This window comes from Anoplophora glabripennis, unplaced genomic scaffold (assembly GCF_000390285.2).
Source record: "Anoplophora glabripennis isolate ALB-LARVAE unplaced genomic scaffold, Agla_2.0 scaffold407, whole genome shotgun sequence".
NCBI lineage: Eukaryota > Metazoa > Arthropoda > Insecta > Coleoptera > Cerambycidae > Anoplophora > Anoplophora glabripennis.
This window is the reverse complement of record NW_019416501.1, coordinates 279,945-294,229: the sequence shown is the minus strand read 5'-3', so window position 1 is coordinate 294,229 and position 14,285 is coordinate 279,945. Positions and strand designations below refer to the sequence as shown.

The 14,285-nt window shown below is 31.4% G+C and overlaps 1 protein-coding gene and 1 non-coding gene across 3 annotated transcripts in view; one reads left to right on the top strand and one right to left on the bottom strand.

Annotated features, from left to right (window-relative positions):
- LOC108910021 (hematopoietically-expressed homeobox protein HHEX homolog) overlaps window positions 1-13,046 on the top strand; it is a 16,113-nt gene extending 3,067 nt beyond the window's left edge. The window contains exons 1-3 of one of the 2 annotated variants that reach the window (XM_018714515.1): window positions 3,185-3,586; window positions 10,702-10,925; window positions 11,609-13,046. In XM_018714515.1, the coding sequence (XP_018570031.1) occupies window positions 3,343-3,586; window positions 10,702-10,925; window positions 11,609-11,743 (603 nt within the window). In that variant the 5' untranslated portion in view covers window positions 3,185-3,342 and the 3' untranslated portion in view covers window positions 11,744-13,046. Of the gene's footprint in view, window positions 1-3,184; window positions 3,587-10,701; window positions 10,926-11,608 lie in introns of those variants that run through there. The other variant, XM_018714514.1, reaches the window with a different exon arrangement.
- On the bottom strand, window positions 10,416-10,487 carry Trnam-cau. Its single transcript has one exon. It is a non-coding gene; the product is annotated as a tRNA-Met (tRNA).
- Window positions 13,047-14,285: the final 1,239 nt, after the last annotated feature.

Below are 14,285 nucleotides of genomic sequence, written 5' to 3'. Positions count from 1 at the left end.
AGGTACACCCGATCACAGTGGCTATGTAGGCATTGTTCTGAAGACGACAGTTAGCGAATGCAATAGTGCCTCATATCATTGTCACAGTTACAAATACCATAACTTTACATTACGATGGTGTTGTGTTTAAATGAGAAACAAAGAACTGAAATCCTAATTATGGTTGAATACGGAGATATAGGATCCGTAGTTATGATGAAATATGTCAATTATTCAATGCCAAGTATCCAGAACAACCAATACCTCCGTGTACAGTATGCAGATTAGTACCCAAATTTGAAGACGCTGGCCATGTTAGAAATGTGTCTAGATCTAGAAGGCCAACGACAGTGACAGAAAATGATAGGCAAAATGTTATGTTTAGCTGTCACTGAAAATCCACACATTGCCATTCGTCGTATCGCCGCAAACGCCAACATATCAGTACATAAAAACGTACCTACAATCAACCAAAACACAAAACATCCCCAAATTTCCATTTTATACTCTCGCATTAGTTTATGATATCTACTTTTGTTGTTATTTTAAACCATGTCCATTCCAGTCATTGGCTTTTTTCCGCTCCTGTCAAAGTAAAGTAGGCCAAACCCTATATCGACGCATTTCCCTTCAAAAGGACTGTCCATTTATGCTTAAAAAATTAGGTGGTGATATTTAAAAAAATGTCGATGACGTCATAGGTTTATGAAACATAGCGCAAAAAAGGTTTAAGCAACGTGACAAAACGACAATTCTAATTTACTAATTGATGTGTTTTAGCGTTTTTGTGAAAATTCAACACAAAATGAAGTATGAATTTTTTGCGTTCCTTCTGGGACGCACTGTATATAATACATGCTTAATTATTAAATACTCTAATTGTCGAACGGAAAATGGTCACGGGAAGTGGTTTTTCGACTGTGGCAGTCTTATTAAAAATAATCAACGCAGAATAATTACTTATGGATTTAGATAAGAGCTGAGAAAGGCAACCAAAAACACATCCAGGCACAATTTATACAGTTCTATTATAATAAAATATTAGAAATGATGTACCACAAATTGATTTTATGATTAAATAAAGACAATCAAGACAATCATGTAAATCCTTACGCGATTGGAAAAAAGGCAGAAATACCTGAAAGAAGTCTAACAATTACAAGATATCTTATTTTCTTAATTAAAAACCTTCTTTTCTTTTTTAAAAATATACATGGTGTTCCTTTTAAACTAACAAAGTTAATATCCGCGGCCATTTTGTTTGGACTTCATTTGTTTTTCAAATGTCATTTTCGTAAAGTTAATAAAAAATCGTGCAACTTTTGTATTTTACATTTTTTTTAGAACTTAAAACAAAAAAGTTAAAATGGGGGTCAAAATATAGTGAATCACCCTGTACATGGAGGTTGTTAATAAAATTCGATTTTCTCAAAAACGGTACAAGATATCGACTGATATATGGTATACCTTTTTTTTAGCAAAGTGAGAGAGAAATCGAACTGTGGAAGAAAAATGCCAAATTTAGCTACGCTTTAGTAGTCAGGAAAAATTTTAAATGATAGCTAAAAACGTTTTTACAATAGTAATATCATCTAATTCAGAATTAGAAATGACTTCAAATTTTGTCATAAAAATAGCAGCGACATATTTAAAAAATTTAATCTGATGTAGCCGCTCGAAGACGAAACGTCGGATTGTAAAAATGTTGACGCCATTGGATAGAGCAAAGAAAGTGGCACTGTAAATATGCAATTTATTTTAAAATTCGTTGTCAAATAAAGCCAGCAAAAAAAAATAAAACGATTTTCCAAACTTCGAGTTTTCGGGTTTCGTGTCAACAGTAGACTTTGCAGTTATTACTTTGTATTGCTGAAATCTCAAATCATCCAGAGATAATTTATCATTTGTATATTTGTAATTCGACTTAGATGTTTATAGCAATACTGTATAAAAATAAAGTTTTGGATCAAACAATGAGTTTTTTTTAATTTTTGTCCGTAGAATTAAATGGTGTAATGAGTTTTTGAATGTTTTTTAATTTAAACAAATTATTAACAATTACTGAAAAACTGATTGTTGCGTCATTTTTTATTTTTTTTTACATTTTTGAGCATGTTTTTGAACTGTGATTACAGTTTTTTTCATTTCACCAAAAAGTATATGTCAAAACGAAAAAAATGATTACCGGGTAAAACTCTGTACAATGATTTTTCTAAGTAGAATTTTTCTTTGAAAAAAAAGTGTTTCAAACTGGAAAAAATGAATATCTCGGAAACTTTTTATCTAAAAAAATGTGGTTATTTAAGACACATAAAGGTATACTTTCTCCAAGCTACGTTAAAATTAAATTATTTTTTCGGAAATGAGAAATAAAATACGAAAAATCAGAAAAAAAAAACTGTTTTTCGCATTTTTCTCGGAAATTTTGAGGATATCTTAAAAAGTGACTTCTACAAAAGTTGTAGATTTTTGCATGATCTACGTTTGTATTGGATAATTTTTTGTTAACTTTCGCCAGAAGTCCCAATGATACAATTTTTTACAACTTTTCAGCCCCCCAAATCAACCCTCCGCCGCCCCTGCTCATGCATTTATTTTTTTTTCGTTCATTATAAGCCCCTTTACCTTTTCCATTTATAAAAGTCCAGGTAACAATTTTCCTTTTTTTCCTCTAAATGAGTTATTTCGATCGGTCTAAAAAAGTTGCCATGAGAAAGTGTTCTTTGGAAAAAAACGGATTTCCAAAATTTCGTTCTTTTTTCAAATATTTCGAAAACTAATCATGTTAGCTGTTGATTTTTTAGAGGCATAATGTTGGTCCCCTGATTACGCAACTTTGCCTCCATTTAAGCTACTTCGTATCTCTTACCGTTTCCAAGATCCCTGTAGTGAGAAGCAAATTTGTAACAGCCTGTATAGTAAAGTGACATTTCATGTGGTAAAGTGCCACTTTAGTAAACGATTTTGAATTTAGTAAAATAGCATACTTATTATCAATCAAAATGCGAAGAAAATATATTAAAGCAATACGTAGTAGATTCAAGTCCATTCAATGGTCTATGACATACAGCTTGTTTTGTTGCTCCAAGACGTTATTTTTATTCTAATGCGAAATCATAGCGTTTCTCAACGAGGCACACACAGATAGCGGAGATCCTACGGAATCCAACTAAGTCAAATCAAAACCCTCAGAGCGACGCTCATGTTGATCCAGACCGCTCTAGTAATCAGATTCGCGACAACATTATTAGTATTTTTACAGACCGCTCTATCACGGTTCCAATTGAAGCGCCACGTTCCAAAATTTTCCTGTTGGCTTTTCGCTTATACGCCGGGCGATTGAAAAATCGCGACGTAGCCGTCATGCCGTTCAGAATCGAGAACCTTTTGAAAAACGACGCGACCTGTGGCTCTTGCAAGAAACCAGAAAAGGACAGAGAAGATCGGAGGGTTGAAAACGACCAGCAGGGGAGCATCCTTCAGCAGACGCTTCTGAACAGGCTTCAACCCCCTTACTACAGGTCGGTCAGCGAGGGAAGTTTCCAACCCTACCCCTGCGATAGGCTGTGCTACCCCCCGCACTTCTACAACCCTTATGTAGTTAATGGTAAGTTTGTTTCTGTTGTGTACCATTAAGAGATGTTTTTTAAACAGTTTTTCTTTTGGGTGTTTTAGTCAGAATAACGTCATCGTTTTGAAAACAAAATGAAATATTTTGGAAATATAAACAATGACGATGTGTTATGATGAGTCATTGTGAAGTAGGCAACAACAAGTTTGTTAAAAACAGCCCCTACTGATCTTAGGAAGCAAAAGTTTATTTAAAAATACCGGTTCAAGGAATACCAATTTGTCATTGTATAGACATATTATTCATGATTATTTATACATAAATAAATTGCCTACTATTATTTCATTCTATTTCCAATGCGACGAAATTAACAAAAGAGAATAACTACATAGGAAATGCCGCAAATACATACTTTTAAACAATACTTCGACAGAAATTTCATAATAGCAAATATTGTGATATTAACTTTTACATTAAAATCTGTCACTGATAAAAAGTTTTTAATCTGCAAATTTATTTCTGTATGCTGCTATCATTAAATTTATAAAATATTTCTCGTAACTATCAAAGTAACAAAAGTTATTGTACAATAACAATGGGCGAAATTAAACAGAGCTTAAGTTTTCAAATCACTTTGAAGATACCTCCGTGACGTTTCTGTTAAGCCGTCCAATATTTGTAGTTTATTTCGGGGTTTTCGTTTTCATTTCTACGAATAAAAAAAATTTTATACGTACAGGATCATTCGTTAAATAAGTAGAGTAAAAATATTTTACCTCGACTAATTCATTTTTCAGTTTAAAGTTTGGCGGAAGGAATTTTTATCTGCAGTTAATTTTCAACTAACGCACGTATGCAAATTAATTTAGATAATATTACCGTCAAATCCGGTGATATGAAACACGTCATAATTTTTATAGGTATTATTTTATAAGCGAGCAAAAAAAGGTAAAATTTTTAAAAACTTTTCCAAGTACAACCACTATTTTAGATAAAATCCAAATAATTTCTGTATAGGGTTAGTTACTATAATCTGACAACTTATTGTGAGTTTATTATTGAAATTACAAAAAAGTTTTTAATACAGAAGTTATAGCTTTTTTATGAATTTTTATACAGTATTAGAAAAAACAATTGAATAATGGAAATCACAAAATTAAAGAAAAAAATAATTTGTTTAATGGAACACCCTATATATTAGGGCATACTTAGTTTCGTTAAATTTTTCTTTTTTCAAAAATATATAATATATTACTGTTTGATTCAGGACTTTTTGGCATATTTCAGTTTAAAACTATTTTTGAAAATAGAGAAGGAAAATTTATGTGTGACGGATCGCAGTGGCTATGGACGAGGCACGCGGAACAAACAAATGACTTTGACAGACTTTATTTATTTATTTTTTATGATAAATAAACTTCTAACTAAACGGTACTAAGATAACTTGATTTAAATCGGTTTATTTCCGTCCAAGAAAGTTATCATTGAAGTATTGCCCATTCGTTTCCGGACACCATGTATATTAATGAATTGATTAACTGATTGACTTTAACGATTTTCTCAAAAATGTTTTTCGACAACTTCAACTATGGTACCTTAGTCACGTAAAATAAAAAGTTTCATTCATTCATACGACATCCATGGTAAAAAACCTAACCTCAAAAAAAGTTGTATCAAAAGACCGATACTAGTGACCTCTAGCAGACGACGAACTACATTAAAGCATTCAACGCCCTCAAGCATATACCTGTATGAAATTTCAATGCCATGCAATATTTTTTTTTAAATGATTATAAAAAATTGTCTTTAACGCCCGTCTCAAAAACAAAACACAATAAACCATTGTCCATAAAAAGACACCTGCCTATTTTTTTATCCTATCTGTTCCTGAATTTGTTGTATTTTAGTCGAAAACACCCGCTATATTGCCAAAAATGTATTAATCATTTCGAGTGGATAATTCCACTAAGAGGAAATTAGCATTATTTGAACAATGAGAAATTATTTAGTGAAAGTGAAACATATTTAATTTGATAATCGCTCTGTACAGGGTGGCAAACTGTGAGTGTACATTTTCTCCGATATTTCTCGGCGTAGGAAAAAGGGTAAGTTAAAAGTTATAACAGGATTTTTTTTATTTGATTTATTGAATTTTTCTAACAACGGTAATAGAATGTATTTTTTAAATAAAAAGTAACCGAAGCATGAAAAACTAAGGTTAGAAATCCCCATCACTGAATATTTAAATTTTTACTAATCCAGAAAAGATAGATGTAAGTTGAAAGGATGAAAGGAAAAATAAGTAGGTAATAACTCCAACTCATACCTATTGAACAATTTTCAGTAGCGGAAAAAACCTACAACTATTGCATGCTCTTTTTTAATGGAACTCTTGTGTATTTACACATTTATTTGGATAGAATGTTTTAATCGTTATAGTAAGATTACAGTGATGAGAGATTTGGCAAGTCTATCTCTAATAATAAGGGAGATATTGTATTTAAAATGCGGTTGGAATGGAGAACTTTCACTTTGCATGTACAGAATGACCAGAAAATTCATTTCTAAATCCACGAACCGCCACTGTCTTATGCCACAGTGTTTGGTCAAATCTTCCTTGCTATTAAAGATTTAAAAAGGTTCCCACAATTTTTTCATAATATGTCCAATGATAATGCAAAAAATAAAGGATGACAGTTATGGCGAACCACCCGGTACACTACGCAAAATTTGGAGCAGCAAAGGCAGAATTTTGCAATTACCGCGTAAACGGGCTAATCGTACTTGGAAGCAGATAAACAAAACAAAACATTACCTGCGAAAATAATAACTTAATAAATCATCGGCGGCTTATCTGGGAACATCGAAACTAATTCTCCTGTTATTCTTTAAAAATCCATTTTTAATAACTCTCCGTTTACTCATCGCTAATCCGCTGGTTAATCGTCGAATTTCCTTTATCTGGCCAATAATCCAACGCCCGACCGTGCAACATTGACTTTTCAATCGATCACAATAGACCATTGCTCCAGAATAACGGAGATAAATGTGTCAAAAAGTTATTACAAGGATGATAAATCGAGCGGTAATTAATGCCACAACTACCTATACTCGCTAATTCTATTTGATTGAATCCAGATTATGACACATTTACAAGTTACGCACCGTCACGTCACGTCAACGATTGGGCGCAGAGATGTCAACTGACCAAGAATCATCAAATGACTCCGAAAGTTTCTCACTACACCAGATGAGGCATCAGATGGCATCTGATGGGTCAACAAGGCTCTTTTCAAGAGGATGTTTCTTTGATCATATTAGTCGGCTGTGCTCAGCGAATGGTCGGACCGGTCAAACTCGTTCAGTGGACAAATATTTCATTGGTCAGTCCAATCAGCTGATTGAGGATATTGGGCAGGTTTTAATACAGTTACTAAAGGCCGTTCAGAGAATTGTTTGACTAAAGAAATTTGACCGAACTAGTCCGACCATACGCTGAACACAGCCTAAATATGAAGGTTTTCGACGTACAGGAAGATTCTGAAGAACTGCACATTTTATGAAATCGGTCACTTACCAAAGTTGACCAAAGTCGGTGACTAAGTCGAACATTTTATGTGACCAATTTTTTCCTATCTCAACAATTAATTCCATTAAAATCAATATCTAACTTGTCAACAATTATATGGTATCGTTTTTTAATTTTCAACAAACTTAATTTCGAATTTTTCGAATAAAAAGAAGAGATTTTGTATGAGAATAGGGTTGTTGACTATAAAATCAAACCATATACAAATTGTTGTTGATACAAAGATTTTATATACCTAAAAGAACCTGCCTGTTAGTAAAATTTTAAATATATGACAAATTAGTGGTAGAAATCATTTATGAATTTTTGTGTTACTTAAAAATTAGTCTGACGTCATAAGGGGCAATTGAACAAGAAGCTAGTAGCGATCCTATTGCATAATTTTGAAGAAGAAGAAGAAAATATATCAAAATTGTCCATCAAACCTTGTCCTGTTTTCTGTTCTTTAAACAAAAGTGACAGTAGTGACACTAATGACAGCAGTCTATCAATTAAGAGTATTTGTGATAGTTATTATTAATTTCCCGATTGTAATGGATTCAACAAAATTTAAGTGGTGTTTTGTTCCACATTCCACATTCCACATAGCCAATTGCATTATCTCCATAAGACTCCCGAACTGCACTATAATTTTCAGTAAATAAATAGGTATTTATATTTATTATTTATATTTTAAATAAACACAATAAAATCATTCATTAAATATGTTAATCCTTACCTGACTGCTTTTATACCTCTGATTTCGCCAATATTAAAACGGTCGTCTCTTTTTAAAAATTGAATTCATGATCATAAAAATATCAATTTTCGGTAAAATTTGCGAAGTAGCTTTCACAAATCCCGTTTCACACATTCTGCTTTAATTCTAAGGGAAGGAAGATATTAAATGATTACTACTAAATAATAATTTTATTTAATAAAGGAATAAGAAGATTAAGGAAGATAACTCGTAGACTTGAAAATATTTTATGCGACAATGTCACTGCAGATTGACACTACTGACAGTGTTGACAGAGCATCTTCTTCCGCCAATTTTTTTCCTTTACGCAATCATCTACACATAATTTCACTACAAGGTGCCCCTTATGACGTCACAGCCGTTTTGAAATATTATAAAAAAATCAGTTTTAAATAATTATTTTAAAAAACTGTTCCGACGCATTTCTCAATCTCTAATTGTGCATACACACTAATTAGTACGTGCAGAATTATATTATCTACTTTTTGAAATTTGGTCAACAACCCTATTATCCAATTTTTGAGAATCTCAAAGTTAAAAATCTTGAGAGAAAAAAAGGATAAGAACATACAAGGTGCTTCACAAATGGTGACGAAAAATGAGACCTCGTATTCTTTGGTGAATTTTAAGAGGAGTCTTTCCCATAAAGTTTTTATCTAGAACGTTTCGTTAAAAAGATACAGGGTGTTAGAGTTCAAAAAATATTTTTAATTTGTTTAAATAATTTGAAATAAGGCACATGTATTTATGTAAACATTGTCCAAAATCTGAGGGCTTTTTCTAAAATTTACATGTTCCAATGGCGTAGATTCATGGTATCGGTGGTATATATTTCTAAAAAAAAAAGAACACCACAGCGCTATACGACAACAACCATATTTTCGGATTCATCTTTCAATTTTCTACAAATTACTACTCTTTTATGTTTTTCGAAAAAAGCCTGATTTTCGAGTAAAACTTAAAAAACTAATTGAAAACACTTTTACTTAAATGCATGACAAGCACTAATCATTCGGTTATTTATTCGAATAAAGAAATTAATACCTAACATTAGTCACCATTTTAATGATTTTATTTGAGTAAATGCTCAAAAATACCCCCATTTCCACGAACACAGCCCCGACATCTTTTTAGTAGTAATTTGTAGAAAATTGAAAGACAAAAGAGAAAATATCATGGTTGTTGTCGTAAAACAGTGGCGTACTATTTTATTTAGAAAAATCTGCCACCGATACCCTGTATCTCCGCCACTGGAGCATATAAATTTTAGGAAAAGTCCTCAGATTTTGGATAATACTTACATAAAAATACATGTGCCCAATTTCAAATTATTTCACTTACTAGTTTTAAAATTATTTCAAAAAATTAAAAATATTTTTTGAAGTTTAACACCCTGTATCTTTTTAACGAAGCGTCCTAGATAAAAACTTTATAAAATTCACCAAAGAATACGAGGTTTTATTTTTGGTCACCATTTGTGAATCACCCGGTATAATCGAAGGTGACAGACTTACCAGGTTTTCGTAGTCTACTTCTCGACTGTCTTCTTCCCAGATTGAGTGTAAATGGGTTGACACTAAGAAAATTGACTATACACTTAAAATTAAGCGGGTTGTATTAATTATATTTATAAAGCGTAAAACGGGTGCACTCTCACAATCAGCCATATTTTAGCCAGTGTTTTTCTTCAGCTCAGAAAAATGTACGCGTAAAAATCAAATATTTTTAAGGCAAAATAAATCAAATTTAAGTGAGTTTATACGCAACACGACTTAAATTAATTAACTTTTGTTTAATTTTAAATTAAAAACATTTCATAACAGATTTTTTCTTCCAAATAGTTTGTATATAAGATTTTTTACTATTATTTAATTCAATCAGTCTAACTTGAATTCATCTACGTTAAACATCTTCAAAGATATTTGAGTAGGCACTGACTTGGATTTTATAACCTACAGTGCTAACCTGCTAATAGCACATAGTAATGGCACAGCCTTTGGTAGGCTGTGGTTGTGGTAATGTTACTTTAAACGACTTTTTTTAAAAACCTCAACACCATGTATCTCGGAAATCTTTACCTTTTAAGCCAAAAAAGATCCAAAGATCAATCGTCTAAAATTAAAATCGATGTTAAAGTATACGTTGATGGAGAAATTACTCCCGTACTACTTTGCACTAATAATAAATATGGTTTGTAAGAAATATGAACCTCGCACTAACACTGTTGGTATTGTATTCACTTTAGTTTAGGTTTTAGACGAAGAAAATGTTTCTTTTACACGAAAATTTACGAAAATTCTTACGACGCTTAACTACCGCCACATTGTTGTTGAATTGACAGTTCTGTGCATGTGCACACAGGCAACCTTGAAAACAAAAAACTAGCGTCTTGAATTGTTAACATAATTAGGACAAATTCATACCTTTTGAAGCTAACAACTAGGATAAGGTCAAAGATTTGTCTAATTCTTTTATGTAATTTCCAAATAAAGATAAAATACTGATTTTTAAACGTGAAAGTTTAAAAAAAAAAGTGTTAGCAGAGCGTGGTTTCGATCCACGGACCTCTGGGTTATGGGCCCAGCACGCTTCCACTGCGCCACTCTGCTCTCTATTGAAATCTTTTATATATGAATATTAAACTCCTCATTAAATAAAGACAATTTTTTAAAATTATTAGCGGTTACTTATTGTATAAAAATAATATCCTTTGGACAAAAGTAGAAACAAATAAATCGTGAATACCTCTTTATTACTATTTATTGCATAGCCAATTAGTTTGGACGGAAATAATTAGAAAAAGAAATATCTTTTTTTTTTCAGACAGTTCATACGCCTACGGAAGGAAATTCTATTCAATATATAGTTTACCTTCACAGACAATATACCCTGGACCATACAACCTTTATTCGAAAAGAAAGGGTGGCCAAGTCCGATTTACTCCGAATCAGACGGATATATTGGAAAAACGCTTCATGTCCAACAAATATTTAAGTCCCGAGGACAGGAAGAGACTGGCAGACAATCTCAAACTATCCGACAGACAGGTAAAAGAATGCAAACCTAAATAAATATCTATAATTAAAACTTTAAAATTAGCTATTAAATCGTTTCTTCTTCGTCTTTTAACTAGCGTTAAGTGGAAGAAATACTTCTTCGAATTTGTACTCAAAATATACCATCACGTAAGCATTTAAATCGCAATTTCTTTTTTGGGTAAATTCAAAATACGAATTTTAAACCTATCTGCGCGCCATCTATAGGAGGCTTAGTCGACTCTAAAGTATAAAAAATTATCTGCAGATGGCGGCACCAAATTTAACGTTAAATTTCAAATTATATTCTATGAAGTTTATATTACATTATCGTTATAATAAAATTGTATATTTTTTGTGCTTACAAAACTGTTCAGAATTCGTGTACCTACGTATTTTTAGTTGATTATTAGGAGTATTCACTAACACAAAGGAAAATAATTAAAAAAAAATTCGTGGTTTAAAGTTTATTGCAATTTTATTTGTTTGTGTCATCTATAAAGGTAATTTTTATTATTAATACTATTTAGTAAACTAAGTTTTTGGTTAGCAAAATTTTATATTATCTAAAATTGTTCTCCATGTCGCTTTCGAGTTTTTGGGCGTCATCTAGGATTAGGATAATCTGAGGCTCCAAAACTTCTAATTTTTTTGTGTACATTCTAATTATTAATTAAGTACCTATATATTTACAGGTAAAAACCTGGTTTCAAAACAGAAGAGCAAAATGGAGAAGGAGCACCAGCACTTCCAGTTCGGAAACTACAAACGACAATGAAAAGACTAAAGAACAAAGTGAGGTTTTATGTAATACAGTTGCCGGACAGTGACAAAGTAATTATATTTAAAAACACTATTTTGGCATATATGAAGATCAGAACAATTGTGATTTGTATCGGATATAGTGAAAAGACTCATTGATCTGTATTTTTTATTTTATCTATATTAAATATAAATACCAAGAATTTACAATAGATAAATTCCTAAACTATGGGTAATTGCTCTCTTAGTTGGCAATTTTACAAACATATTGAATAAATCCCAAAATTATCACTATAGCTAGTAGCTATGCTACGCAATTTAATTCTACGGTTAAAAATGTATTGAAAACAAATATTAATACGCAAGCCCAAAACATTTTTGACATGAAAATGCAATATACTGCTATCAGAATTGAAGTAGGTATATTCTATTAAAATTAGACGTATCATTTAAGGCAATATAGAAGATATCTTTATATAATTTTATACAATGTTCACAACACTAATCTAATTATATATTTTTTTTTTAATCGAGATGATTGGTTAATGTCTTTAAGATATACCTGTTACAGTAAGGCATTACAGAAGGTTTTACACAAATCTAAAATCTGACATGCCACTACACACAAATTATAACATTAACAAATATTATGCAATTTTTTATGTATTTGAATCTTAAATGCGAGTAAATGTCGCTAGATCTATGACAATATTGCAACATATTTTTAATTTTTCCATGCACTCCTTCAGTACGAGATTTGATTATTTTCGAAATATTTCTACAAATGGTGAAGCCAACAGATTTTTTTTTAATATACAGTGTGGCTCATTAAGAACCAAAACATCCCCTAAAATTGTACATTTTTTTTAGTTAATAAATAGAAACTGATGCTAGTATTTATTCTAGCAGAAATTTTTAAGACAGTGAATCATTTCATGAAACATAACGGGTTACAAAGTACCTGATAAGTATGCGATTTTTCAAAAAAAATTATTAGACAAAAGTTGTTTTTAAAGGGTTAAATACAAGATTAAAATTTGGGCACTTAATTCTGGGACATCGAGTACGTAGTGACCTTCTAGATGTACATATCGAACAATGGAGTTAATATCCAAGGCTTGCTATTTTTTTGGAAGTGATTTTCTAGAATAGCACTTTTTGTGACAATCACTTTATTTTTTTGGTAAAAATGACTGCATAGCAACCTCAATAATATTTTTTTATCTCATTAAGTGTCTGTATAAAAGTCTAGCAGACACTGAAAATAGTTGGGGGTTACCGAAAATTAACCAATTATTGGTAATTGGTAAATAATAATCTGCTTATAACTTGTAAGTGTCTGTTATTGATCAATTTTTTGCCTTCAGTTATTTCCAATGCCTTCTAGATTTTAAAACTAAAACAACAAATTTAAAACTTTGTATAAAAAAATTATTCATGAAATTTGAGATACTGGGATTTTAAGTGATACCAATTAAGACAGAATTTTTGTTAAAAAAGTCCTAGTGGTTTTTAAAAAAAATGTAGCAGGCCTTGAATTACCAGCTGGATCATCGTTAACTGGCTCAATAAGTACATATTGTCGTTGCGCCTTCAAAATGCAACATGTCTATTTCATCAAATTGTTCAGTGGAGTTAAAAAACTGTTTCTTGGCCTTTTTTATTTAAAAATCACAACAATTATTTTTAATTTTACTGTGGACAGTCACAATTCTGTAGAAAATTAAGATGTTTTTAACCAGATTATATGGTTTGGTTCGTTTATCGTATTATGCACTCAACACGTTTTGCTAAAAAAATGTGTTTTGAAGGCGCAACGACCATATGAATGGCAATTTATAAATAAAATATTCTATTCCATTCACAAAAAAAAATAGAAGTTTCTGGTTTTTAATGGGCTACACTGAGTATACAGCGTGTTTCAGTTCGGGTGAGTCAAACTATAACCATAAATGGAACAATAAATAATTCAGAATTGCTTTATAAAGTAAGAGTCTTACCGTTTTCATTGTACAGGGTCGTATTGATCGGTTTTTAAAATCATATTATTTATGAAATCTTTGGTATGCTTATAACAAATTGAATCAAATTTGGTATGGCGTTAACATTTACACATGTGCATAATTTACTGTAAATTTTAAAAATTTTTGTAGGTCAGTGGAGTAGGAATGGGTACTAAAGTGAGATTTTTTTACACCAACTTCTATGCCAATCACCTAATAACCATTAGGGATTCATTTTTAGATTCCGTGGACAATTCTACTTAAAAAAAGTATACTTGTCGAAAATCGGTATAGTGTATCGTTTTACCGAAACACTTAACTAATACTTCAAATCTTCAAAATAATATGACAGTTCCTGATGACAGATAAGTCTATTATTGCTTAGTTGTTTTTTCATGGCAATCGTTGTGTACGGATACTGTAATGGATGCACAGCACAGATTTAAAATTAATATGTAGGTGTAATTTTTTAAAGGAATTATATCTGTTTGAAACAAACGGATCGTTGAATGAGTAAGGATCCCTAAAATTGCTTCAGAATAGCACAAATGAGGTGCCATTGAATACGCTGTCCACCGCACTGTAGCGCAACAAAAAAATGAACTCA